This window comes from Schistocerca piceifrons, chromosome 3 (genome assembly GCF_021461385.2).
Source record: "Schistocerca piceifrons isolate TAMUIC-IGC-003096 chromosome 3, iqSchPice1.1, whole genome shotgun sequence".
NCBI lineage: Eukaryota > Metazoa > Arthropoda > Insecta > Orthoptera > Acrididae > Schistocerca > Schistocerca piceifrons.
This window is the reverse complement of record NC_060140.1, coordinates 949615648-949628908: the sequence shown is the minus strand read 5'-3', so window position 1 is coordinate 949628908 and position 13261 is coordinate 949615648. Positions and strand designations below refer to the sequence as shown.

Sequence of the window (13261 nt, the reverse complement as noted above, 5' to 3'; positions counted from 1 at the left end):
ATAACATTCTGAAATATTATGTATTTTGTGTGCAGTTGCATTGAAAATAGAATGAAAAATGAGGAAAAACTTTAGTAATTCACGGGAGGATAAAGCATAACAGGCGAATAGTTTCCAGCTTGTTGCATCTCAAAACTGCAAATAATTCTTCTGCACCACACATGCACACATTCCTCATACTCAAGTGTTCAGTTGCTAGACATATTCATGGTGAAAACGAATTCACAGGGCCTACCATATGTGTTTGATAGTAATAAATTAGAATATGAAAACTATTAGCTTGGCTTTAGTTAGACATGAATTATGTGAGGGATAGAAATCATGCGAAAAAAGCAAAATACTCAGCACTCCAGTTTAACATGCAACAATACTGAATTGATAATTCAAGATAAATCTAATAGATTATGCTAGCTTTGCTCTTTATTGTCTCCATACTCGTGGTTTTTGCGTTTTCTTTTATGAACCCCTCAATAACAACTCTGTTCATGTGCGGAAAATTGGTGTTTGCTTTTAAAAGGCCTTTTGAATATCAGATACAACTTTAACATCTGGCTAGTTCACAGTGTTACCAACATTTTGTGTGTCTGTATTCATATACAAAAATACTTATGTGGTGGAGTGGAGCTCATGCCGTCACCCCCTACCCTCAAATTTCATTTTATATGATAGCACGCTTTTGCAGATGTCCCAACCACCGATGCATACCTGCTACATGGTACTGCGATGGTGATGATGACTGTGGAGATGGATCAGATGAGCCACCCGAATACTGCAGGTTGGAGGGTCGCACCTGTTTTGGCGATCTTTTCACTTGTGATAATGGAAACTGTATTCCAAGGATCTACATATGTGATGGGGATAATGACTGCCTTGATAATTCTGATGAAGATAAGCGTCATCAGTGCAGTAAGTAAAAAAAAAAAAATGTATATTTTTATTAATGTCAGCCATTTTCTGCAGTTTCAAAATAAGTTTCAATTGTTTTAAATAAATTCCTGAGCCTCACGTAATATTCCTACTTTTTATGCTTCAAAAAAGAATCATCTCAATTTATCAACTGACAGATCAGTTTTAAACTTCTACTTACTTAAAATATCACCATTGGGCCTCCAAAGTTCACAAGAGGACTGTCACATGTTATATCATAAATTCATTCACAACTTCGTGGCTGAAGATTTGGCTACATTATAAAACTGTAATATCTGATTTTTATATGCCATCACACATACTGCTCACACAGCACCAACTGGACTGCAGTAATTATGTTCCAAAATGATATACATTCAAAATAAATGGCAACAGGTCATTAATCAGATTATTTGTATTTGTTGCATCAGATGTAAAATTGCTATATGTTACATTCACACATTTAATTACCTTGTATGAAATTAAATATTTCATATGTTTTCTTGAACCAGGTACCCTACAGATGCTGAACAGGCTTTGACCTTCTGGTGTAGAAACTGTCATTACATATCGAATTGAGAGCATTCACTTTCAATACAAAAGAAAACATATAATTGCACTCATTTCTCATCAATAACTTTCTTTTCAGGCATAATGCTTTTAATACAGCAAAATCGATACATGTCTTATCCCAATAATTTCAAGAAAACTGTGGGAATTCTTTCGCTATAGTGTGAAATTTTTTAAAAGAAATTTGTTCAGTGCCAAACCATTGTCCCTGATAGTGTGTGTATGTGTGTGTGTGTGTGTGTGTGTGTGTGTGTGTGTGTGTGTGTGTGTGTGTTTGGGATGGATATGTGAAAGGCAGTAATAGTGTGTGTTTATTTTAATTAATGTTGCGGTCAGAAGTAACAATATGAAAAAAATATCATTTACAATGTGCGGAGGGCTGGGACATATGTGTCCCACTGGTGTTTTTATTTGGGTCTATTTTGTCCCAGTGTACATGAAGTGAATGATCATCTTGTATTTTCATCTATGAGGTATGGGCTGAACCGTAACTCCACCAACAAACTTGCTCAGGTTGTTCACTGGATAAGTTTTGAGTGTTTCGCTATAAGGAACTTGCGATCTTCAGCAGCTCTTTATAAAGTAATAATGTAATTATGATTTATCCTGTTTGTCACCCCAATTACCTTTCCTTCTGAGAAAATACCTTCACAACAGTGAAAAAGCCTATTATGTGTAATCACCAAAATGTACATCCCAAAAAAAAAAAAAAAAAAAAAAATTTCGTTTTTTCATAGGTGACTATGTACAGCTGAAGTGGTTGACATCACTGGCTCAGCATTGTGTCATTGCACCGCTCTGCCATTGCATTCATTGAACCTATGCAGGAAATGCACATTGGCCAACTCGTCATCAATAAACCTATCCATAATACTGCTGTGTATCACTGTCAATGCATAACTAACACTGCCAGAAAACACAACTCTAGACAGAACTAAGCATTACTGAATACTAACTTGAAGGCGAATTAAAGTGGACTTTACTTGTGTCAACAGCAGGCACTGTGAGCAAGTGGAAACAAGACACACAGCAGATACCATTCAGATTTGCACTGTTGTGCACTGTTTTCAGTATTTTCAGTACAATACAGATACAGTGATAAATGGGGCAAGCAACCAAAGCAAATGCAATAATGCTGTAATGAGGTCTCGTATCCCAAAATACTCAGAACGTATCCCTGAACAGCAACTGAAAGTTGTTCAGTGTAGTTTTGGTTCACACTGTATATTTTCCAAAAATCATGTGGATTGTATTTATGATGACAAATATTTGACTTTTCAGTGGGTAAAGTAAAGGGAAAGATAATCACTTGCTTCTAGCGGACTGTTGTGTGATTCATAGACACAGTATTAAATAGCTTTTGATTTCTGGCTTTTCTTCTGGCAGAAAGTACACACGTTCACACACATAACCACACAGACACCTAAACACACACTACCACAGCCACTGTGACACTTTAAAGTGTGTTCTGTTATGTGTGTCCATGCATCACACATCAGGCTGCTAAAGGTGGGATTGCCTTTCCTTTATTTTACGTGGTGTTCCATTCAGGAAGTTCCGTTATTAAGTTTGCAGGGTACTCACAAGTTCCAATCAATAATTTTTTATTGACTGGTATAGCTCTATTAGAAAGAGTATTGTCAGAATCTGTGGAATTTACTTTGAAATGTAAATACCATAGTTTACTTTGAACTGTAACTTCTACAGTTTCTATGATGTTCTTGTCAAATTGAGCAAGACTGGTGTATAAAAAACATTGATTGGGACTTACGGCTGTCCTACAAACTTAACTTCAACAGCTACTGCTTCTCCTGCCGGCAGTGCCAGGTCTTGCTAAATTTCCATTATTGTTTCTCATTTCAGTAGATTATTTCAACTGACAAGATCTTTATCATTACATGCAAATGCAAGTATCTCATGCAACAGTTACATGTATCCTACTTGTGATGTGGTGTCAAACAGTTTTTGCACAAAGCAATTTGACAATAACATGCAGCAAATTCTCACTGGTTCTTTGGTAACCTAAGTGGCACATACATGTCCCAGGGGCAGTGGAAGAATTGATACTTTTTGTTATTGCTTTTCTGATGAATTACTGAATGAGGTGGTTCATTTTTTACACTGGATTTATATTTTGGTCGGTGATGGCAAATCCCTTTCTGGTTGTCTATCTAGCTTTTCTGTGGTTTCCTTCAAACACATAAAGTAAATTCTTGAATGGCTCCTTTGAAACCTGTTTGCTGCCCTATTATCTAATCCACTTCTCTACCAAGTCTCTAGTGAGGTGTTCTCTGTGGGACATTGAATGTCAATCTTCCTTCCCTCAGAACAGTTCTTGAAGAAGAAATGGTGATTCTAAGAGACAGCTCCATCAGTTTTTCAGATTTTAAGTACTGGTTATTTACAGTGTTTGTGTTAATTTTTGGTTCTTATGAAGATTTGAGGATGTCTCATCGTGTTTTCAAAAATCTGTTTTCAATGCAAATTAATTGGAATGTATCTTTTTACCATGAAAGACTGTAAAATGACAATTCACAAATTATGTTTCTTTATAATTTACAACAGTCCCCTGACAAAATAATATAGCTATAATTTTATTGAAAATTTTAGATGATAGAAAATGTGATGAGGAGACAGAATTTACGTGCAATGAAAATAAGAAATGGAATCGGGCCCAATGTATTCCCAAGAAATGGCTTTGTGATGGTGACCCAGATTGTGTGGATGGGGCAGACGAAAACTCGACCCTCTTGAATTGCCCAACTCCAGCTCCTTGTGGTGAAGGACAGTTTAAGTGTGCCAATGGACGCTGCATTAACAAGGTAAATACTGCTTAATTTTGTTGTGCACTGCCACATAATTTATGAGGGCAAAACTCTTGGATATTTCTGATCTTGTGTGCATTCTAAGTGCTGCATTCATTGCAACTAATATTATTCTTCCTGAAAGTTATAGTAGCAATAAATAAAGTGCAATGTAGTGTCCCACATTTTTATTTCTGTCCGTCTTATTTGTCTCCTCAGTTGGATTAGCATGTTGTGGTTTCTAATCATTTCTTTGCAGATTTTTGAGACAGAATCATCCTGAAACTAAAAAGTTTGCTTAAGCATACTACAAATAATTGAATTAAAATATGAAAGCTTTTAATGTTGATAACAGTTCTAGAAAAATTCACAATTCTGTAGAGAATTAAAACAAGTGATATCTAGAACCTTTGATTTGTATATGCCATCATACCATCATCATCATCGTCTTCTTCTTCTTCTTCTTCTTCTTCTTCTTCGTGTTTCTGTGTGCCAGTCTATGTTGATTGTTAGCTAGCAGCAGTAGAAGGTTCTCGGCAGCACTTGTGATTTCCTATTAGAGAGTGTTTTAATATATTTAGCATCATCTGCAGCAATGTGCTCATTGCAAATCTACAAAACTCTAATGGCCATCACAAAAATAGACATGTCTAGTTCATCTTAAATCCAACAGCATGGCCAGCTCGTGATAATCTCAAATGTTAGTAAAAATTCTGAAATATAGTTAGACATCTCTATTAGTAGTCTTGAACAAATTTAAAGTGAAAATTAAATGAGAACATTCTCAAAGTTTGTAGATTCATTTGATACATATTTCTGGGGAAAACTTAAAAGTATTCCGAGATAAAAAATAAAATACCATGAGAGGCATGAAACTGTTCCTCTTGTGTAAAGAAAAATGTCATCACTAATGAATTTGCATTCTGTTGGACCTGTAGAAACTTACAGTGAGAAATTGTTAAGAAAACTATAAAATTAATTTTGGTAGCATCTGAGACATCATTATTGTGCCGTGTGCCACAGTGCAAGTAATTACTTGCCAGATGAGCTTTTGTGTATTTGTTGTTTAATTTTTATTGTTGTTTCATACGGGTTCAGTGTATTCTTCTATTTGCTTTCATTTAATTCTATAAAACTACACGAAAAAAATCTTTTTTCTGTCATGGCTGAATATGAGAAGGAAATAGGTCGTTGCTGATTGCTGAGTTGATTACTGCCCACAACAAGCTGGAAGCAACACACTCAATATTTTGTCAGAGAAACTCAGAAGGTTGTTACCCTGTGGATTGGAAAGCTTTCATCCTGCCAGTAACTAATCGTGCACCAGGAGACAATTAAATGAAAACTCAAATCTTATATCCTGCATCTAATGCTGTTGATCAACTATTTAAAACCAATATTTGAGACAGATAGTAAAGTGATGAATGCTGTACTTTCATATATTTTAGTATAAGGATCATTATAAAAGGATAAAAGTTATTTTACATCTATACTCTGCAAGCAACCTTACAATCTGTGGCTGAGGGTTATTCTGGTACCACTATCTGTTCCTATGTTCCCCATTCTATTTGCGAGTGGCGTGTGCAAAGAATGATTGTCAGTAAACCATGTTAGGTATGTTTTTTGGGATTTTCTCATTGCGGTCATTTTGTAAGATACATGTGGGAAGAAGTAAATTGTTGCCTGACTCTTTCTGGAACCTCTCCCTTGGAATTATAATAGTAAACTTCTCTGTGATGCACACCACTTCTGGAGTTTGTTGAGCATCATGGTAATGCTGTTGTGCCAACTAACAATCCTGTGATGAAACATGTAACTCTCTGTTGGATCTTGTCTATTTCTTCTATTAATCCAACCCAGTAATGGGTCCAGACCAATGTACAATACACAAGATTTGGCCAAACGAGTGTTTTGTAGATCACTTCATTCATGCATGAGTAAGATTGCCTTAAAATTCTTCTAATGAATCTCGCCTCGCGTCTGCTTTTCATACTATTTGTTTTATTGGTCATTCCACATAGGTCACCCCAGATGGTTTCTCCTAGGCCGTTTCCAGTGATTTGTCACCAATAATGTTATCACACAATAGTGAATTTCTTTGCCTAGTTATCTGTAATATGTTACATTTATGTACCTTCATTGTCAACTGCAAACCCTGCTTCAGTCATTGATCTTCTGCAGGTTTTTCTGGTGTTTGCTAGTTTTCTGGGATTGCTAACTTCTTACAGACAACCACACCATTGCAAATAATCTCATGGAGCTTCTGACATTATCTGCTAGATTAGTTATAACCAGTGACCAGTCTTCCCAGGTGTACTCCTGAAATTACCTTTACATCTGTTAAATTTATTCCATTAAGACTGATGTGTTGAGTTCTATCTGCAAGGATGTCTTGCATCCACTCACAAATCTGGTCCAATATTTGGTAGGCTCATATTTTTTCCACTTAACTACAGTTCACAGCTGTTTTGAATGCCTTCTAGAAGTCAAGGAATACGGCATCCATCTAGTTGCTGATGTCTGCAACAATGTGGATCGCATGGACAAAGATAACAAGCTGAGTTTCAGAAATCTATGCTTGTAGGATCCATGTTGTTTTATGTAGAGGAGATTTTCATTCTCCAGAAATATCATAATATATGAACATAAAACATGTTCCATTATTCTATAACAGACTGATGTCAGTGATATGGGCCTATAATTACGTGTATCTGTGCTATGACTTTTATTGAAAATGAGAGTGCCCTGCTTTTATTTCCCCAGTCACTAGGTACCCTTCATTGTCCCAGCAGACTGTGATAAACTTCTGCTAGAAGAGGAGCAAGTTCTTTGCATAATCTCTGTAGAATCTCACAGTTATGATGTCTGGACTGAGATACTCAACAAACTTCATTAAGCGATTGTAGTCGGTTTTCTGTTCTGAGATAATGTGTCTCAGTACCTGACATTTTCATATTCATGTGATGAGTGTTGGTTCTTCATCATCTTGACCTGTTTAAGGTGTTTAATGAGGCATACAGTTAGCCATTTCTTCCTCATCAACAGGAACAAAAAAGAGATTGACTAATAACTACACAGAGAATCTTCGGCATTGCCTCATTCAGTGGCTTGAAGAGATAAACTGCTGTACTAAAGCAAAGCAGTTAAAAAATCAAGATAGCAGACCAATTATAATGTAGAACTCATTTCTCCAAGTGGTATTGATAGAGAAGCGAACAAAAGAGGAGCTAGGGAGGTGAAACAGTAGCAGATGGACATAATATAGAGGTTAATGCAGAATACATCAACAAAAAAGTGATTACCAAAACATAGGTAAAGCATAACACTACAACATTTTATAGTGAAAACAGAAGCCCATAACAAAAACAGAATCATGTCAAAATGCCTGATATGAATAAGAAATTGGAAATGGAGTACCTCGAGAAGAAAGAAAGAAATTACTTAATATAATAGAGGGAAACATTCCACGTGGGAAAAATATATCTAAAAACAAAGATGATGTGACTTACCAAATGAAAGCGCTGGCAGGTCGATAGACACACAAACAAACACAAACATACACACAAAACTCAAGCTTTCGCAACAAACTGTTGCCTCATCTGGAAAGAGGGAAGGAGAGGGAAAGACGAAAGGATGTGGGTTTTAAGGGAGAGGGTAAGGAGTCATTCCAATCCCGGGAGCGGAAAGACTTACCTTAGGGGGAAAAAAGGACGGGTATACACTCGCACACACACACATATCCATCCACACATATACAGACACAAGCAGACATCATACACTTCTGCCTCGACTGACATCTCTGCCCAAACTCTTTGTCTTTAAATATGTCTGCTTGTGTCTGTATGTGTGGATGGATATGTGCGTGTGTGCGAGTGTATACCCGTCCTTTTTTCCCCCTAAGGTAAGTCTTTCCGCTCCTGGGATTGGAATGACTCCTTACCCTCTCCCTTAAAACCCACATCCTTTCGTCTTTCCCTCTCCTTCCCTCTTTCCAGATGAGGCAACAGTTTGTTGCGAAAGCTTGAATTTTGTGTGTATTTTTGTGTTTGTTTGTGTGTCTATCGACCTGCCAGCACTTTTGTTTGGTAAGTCACATCATCTTTGTTTTTAGATATAAAGAAATTACTTAAGTAGATAAAAGGAAAAAGTGTTCATAGAGGCAAAGGAAACAACAAACATGATACGCAAGAGAAGGCTGTAATTCGAAATGGAGTACCTCGAGAAGAAAGAAAGAAATTACTTACGTAGGTAAAAGGAAAAAGTGTTCATAGAGGCAAAGGAAACAACAAATATGATACGCAAGAGAAGGCTGTAATTCTATGGAAGCTTACTATAATTAGTGGTAGTACATTAACAAACGTAAATGTTGAAAGTGGATGCAAAATGGGCTGATGAAGTAAAAACTATAGTCGAAGTAGTTGAGATTGGTCCAAAAGATATTTACACTAAAGAATCATTTCAGACTAAGGCCAATAACTTCAAGAGTTTACAAAAAAATTATCTGATACAGGATGAAGAACTTCAGTGAAAGAATGAAGACATTCTGGAAGGAGAAGAGACAAAGCAGTAATTAAGTTCATGTGTGTGACTCACAGTATGCCAAACTGTTGAAGAATAAGTAATTCAGCTTTCTGATGATTTACTGTCCCAGCTCTCCATAAATGTTACATTTGTTTTTTCATTCTTTGCTTAATTTAACAGATGTAGAACTTAGCAGTCAGTGATCTCGTAATATGTCGCCTTGAATTAAATTCCTATTATTAATGGGATTGATTGACATCTGTTAAATAATGTACACAACACTGCAGTAAGTAATTTTTAGTCTCTTCACAATAGTCCCTTGTGATAATCAGCTTTTTATCAAGCAGGAGGCTCATTGTTTATAGCAGATAGGTAAGCTACACTCATTAATAATATTTGCACAGTTCTTTGGAGGCAGATTAATTCAAAATATGGTAGATATAGGCACTTCTCCTGAGCACTGATTCATAAATAGGTGATATTAGCATAATGAAAGTTTCCCTCTGATTCATTGTAAAATCCATTTCAACTAGCTACCAACTACATGTTGTATACATTTTGGTTCCTGAGCAGGAACTGACACATAGTAAATGTACAGTTTTGATACTGGACACAAATTAACTTATAACATGATGTTTATGTTCTGGTAGCAAAATAGAGGCTGACTAATAGCAATGCCTAGATGTTAGCAATTTAACTACTTAACAGACTGATGTTGCTCTGTTTGCCACACCTATTTGTAGCTGAGCACAGTATAAAAATTACAGAACATTGAAATACACAGCAGTTATATGTTGGTTAAAGATACAAATGACAGTAAAATGAAAGGACACAAAGGTACAATAGGAAAAAGAGAAATTCTGTTCAACTATGAGCTGTATAATTAGAAAATGGCAAAAATATCAGGCACTACATTATGAAGTTGATTTCTATGCCCTCAGGGATACAAAAAGCCTACCAAAATATTACAAGAAACTTAAATTTTTCAGACTGAATAATTAATGAACTAACAAATTATTCTGCCAAAAGTAGGCATTTTTGGGATGAAAAAAAAACTGTGCATCAAAACTATGGTACTGAGTTTTGGAAATAATCACAAGTTAACATTGAAACGTTTTGGAACACAGACATTGTGAATATGAATAACTTGTGAAATATGAAGTGTTTGGGAAAAGTTAGATGTTTGTTGAAAAGAGGAGAATGAGGGCTTTCAAACGAGCTGTGTTACTTTAGAAATAAACACCTGTTTTTTCATTGAACATTTTTTTATGAATCGTAAACCCTGAATGTTTCTTTAACTAAAATAATTCCATAATAACCAATGGTATTGCTATCATAAATAGTCTGTAAATATCAAGTGAATAGTATATTTCATTGGAATAAATCATGCATAAAAAATTAGCTATTGTGTGTAACTATTGTATATTCCTTTGTAACAGAATGAGTTCAAATAAAGAAAAAAAAATGTTAATACCAGGAATGATATAAGAAAAATTATGATGGTTCTGCCTTACTTTCACACATCTACAATAAAAACAATCAGTGGTTTCTTTAGACACATATGTTTGTTTGACTTCTCAGTCAGCTGTATTCATTTTTATTCTAACTTTATGTGTACTATCAACATTTTTATTGATTTGGGCTCATTTGAACTCACATTTAGGGTTGGGTATGTGACCATGATAATGACTGCGGTGATGGAACAGATGAGGGGAAATTCTGTAATTCTCAGTACAAAACATGCAGTCCTCAAGAATTTACTTGTCAAAACTTCAAATGCATTCGTCGTGCCTACCATTGTGATGGGGGAGATGACTGCGGCGATGGCTCTGATGAATTCAGTTGTCCAGGTAAGATACAGCAAATTGATTTGCACATATCAATAAATGCTGATGGTTATCAAAGTCTCTAAAACATCCCTGTAAACCAAAGTGTCTGCGTGGTGTTGAGGGTAGAATAATGTTGTATTGTGTTTGTGATTCATTTATTTGGTGTTAGTTACAAGTCATATAACTACATTCTGTGTTATTTGATTCTCTAGAGAAAATAATAATTAGAAGCAAAATTGGTTTACTGTATAATATTTTTAAAAAATTAGTTTAGACATGGATGTAACACCTGTAAATATTTCTGGATAGCGGATACGGTATTAAGAGCTCTTGGAATGCCTTGAGTTGCATCACTGTTCAGTAGTATTTCTAGAATACACAATAAATAACGATTAAGAGACTACAGCAATGTACAATGTCTTGTTGTATGACGTACATATTTAGTTGTGAAATATGTACATGGTCCAGTGAACAGAATACACTAATTTTGTGTCAGAGATGTGCTACAAATAGATGAGCATTAAAAAAATCATAGTTTTTATGTAACACTCTATAATACAATTTTTTACGTAGCACTGTATAATAAATTGTTTTTAACTATTACAATTGTTAAAAATTGTCGACAAACATGAAAGTTGTTCTTTAGGCTATAAGGTTTATTCACCCTGCTCACTGATCAGAATAGCAATTTAGGTACACAGATTCATTTTTCAGTCTTATGTGGAGTGTAAACCAGTACTGTGTTCATGATTTTATTTGTAAGTTATCATTTATTTTTATGACAGGCTTACTGTGCATAATTTTATTGAGATCACCAAAGAAATTAATTAAATAGTTTGATTGATCTTATCACTGTTCTGAGGCTCTTCACTTTCTACTTTCAAGATACAGTATACTTGCCTTCACATGCAGATTATTCAGATTGGGGATTATTCATGCATCTAAAAAAAAAAAAAAAATCCCTCTAACAAACAGCCTGCCACATGACAATATGTGCTATTTCATTGTTTAAATGACTGCCACCTGTCAACAGAGAACCATTTACATTGTTACTGGCCAACCTGCTGCTGATTTTTTGCAGTGGTTTAGCCATAAATAAGTAAAAGCTGTCCATGTTTCAGGCATGATTGCCAAAAATACTAAGTTTTTTCATGAAGTTACAGCGTTAGAGGGAGAATTTAATGCCTCGTGTGGATGGCTAACCAGGCTCAAACAGTGTCATGTGATTTGCAAACTTACTGTGCCAGGATAGTGGCTTAGTTCAAATGTTGTGGCAGCTGATTTCTTCCAGGAAGAGGCCCAGAAATTTGTGGAATAAGAGAATTTCACACGTGACCAAATTTATAATGCGGATGAAAGTGCTATGTATTGGAAATGTCTACCAACCACAACCCTTGCTTCTAGGAGAAAAGTTTGTGCTCCTGCAGATAAGTCATCTAAAGAATGCATTACAGTTTTGTGCACCAAAATGCTTCTCGGAACCACAAAATGAAACTACTAGTGATTGGAGAAAAACTGTAGCATTCATGGATATCACAGCTAAGGATTTCCTGTGCGTTTTTACAACCAAACAGGAGCTTGGATAGTGAAATTTTCAAAAACTGGTTCCACCCACATTTTTTATCACAAGTTTGGCGATTTATAGAAGAGAAAGGATTGCCACAAAAGGCTGTTCTATTGCTTGATAATGCCCATTCATATTTCGATGATAAGATCCTCGTACCTGATGATGGTCTCACAGTAACGAAGTTTTTACCTCCTAACGTGGCAGCCATTACACAGCCAATGGACCAAGGCATAATTGCATAGGTAAAATGGCACTACCGAGCTGATCTATGTTAGTTAATGAGGATAATTTTGTGGTGTTCTGGAAGAATTTGTCAATTCTAGATGCCATATGCTGGATTGCTGATGGCTGGTAGGAATCAGGCCGCATACACTAGTTCGATCCTGGTGGAAAATTCTTCCACATATAGAAGAAAGTGATTTTCAAGGTGGTAGTGATGAAGAAATAAGGACTGCACAAATAATGAATCTAGAAATTGTTTTAAAAGTTTTTGAATCTGTTGATGTAGAAAATTTGAATGAGCAGCAGAAGATCGATGCATGGGAAGCTGTCTTTCAGTAATGAGGGGCACGAAAATTGTGACTGCTGTTTCACAATAAAACAAAGAAGAGGACAGTGAATATGAAAATGGGGGTGAAGACAATGACCTTGTCAGTCATTGTACCACACTGCAATGTGCTGAAACTCTTCTAGATTATATAGGTCAGAGAGGGTATCAGTACAAAAACGTAATTGTGGCAAAAGAAATTTGAAATGCTCTGCAGAAAAATGTCAACTCCTTTCACAAGCAGACCAACATCACAGAATATGTTTATAAATAAACAAGGCTACAGTACTTAGGCATAGAACTTGAATAAATTTTCGAACAAAAAATATATGTTTGAAAATACCTCTGTTATTCGTGTTTTTTGATTATTCTTGCATTTCTCCCCCATATTATCCCAAATAATCATGAGTATACTGTACTCCAATTTCCCTTCAAGCTGAAGCTTTGAGTCATGCTGCGGCAGCACAGTTGGTGGCAAAAGGCAGGAATTTGAGGTCGAATTCTGTTCTGGCGCACA

General features: G+C 35.8%; 1 protein-coding gene across 1 annotated transcript in view; it reads left to right on the top strand.

The window, feature by feature from the left end:
• Positions 1-13261, top strand: part of LOC124789833 (low-density lipoprotein receptor-related protein 2) — a 216061-nt gene that overhangs the window by 155873 nt on the left and 46927 nt on the right. The window contains exons 40-42 of the mRNA XM_047257326.1: positions 683-906; positions 4087-4298; positions 10465-10651. Of these exons, the coding sequence (XP_047113282.1) occupies positions 683-906; positions 4087-4298; positions 10465-10651 (623 nt within the window). The remainder of the gene's footprint in view (positions 1-682; positions 907-4086; positions 4299-10464; positions 10652-13261) is intronic.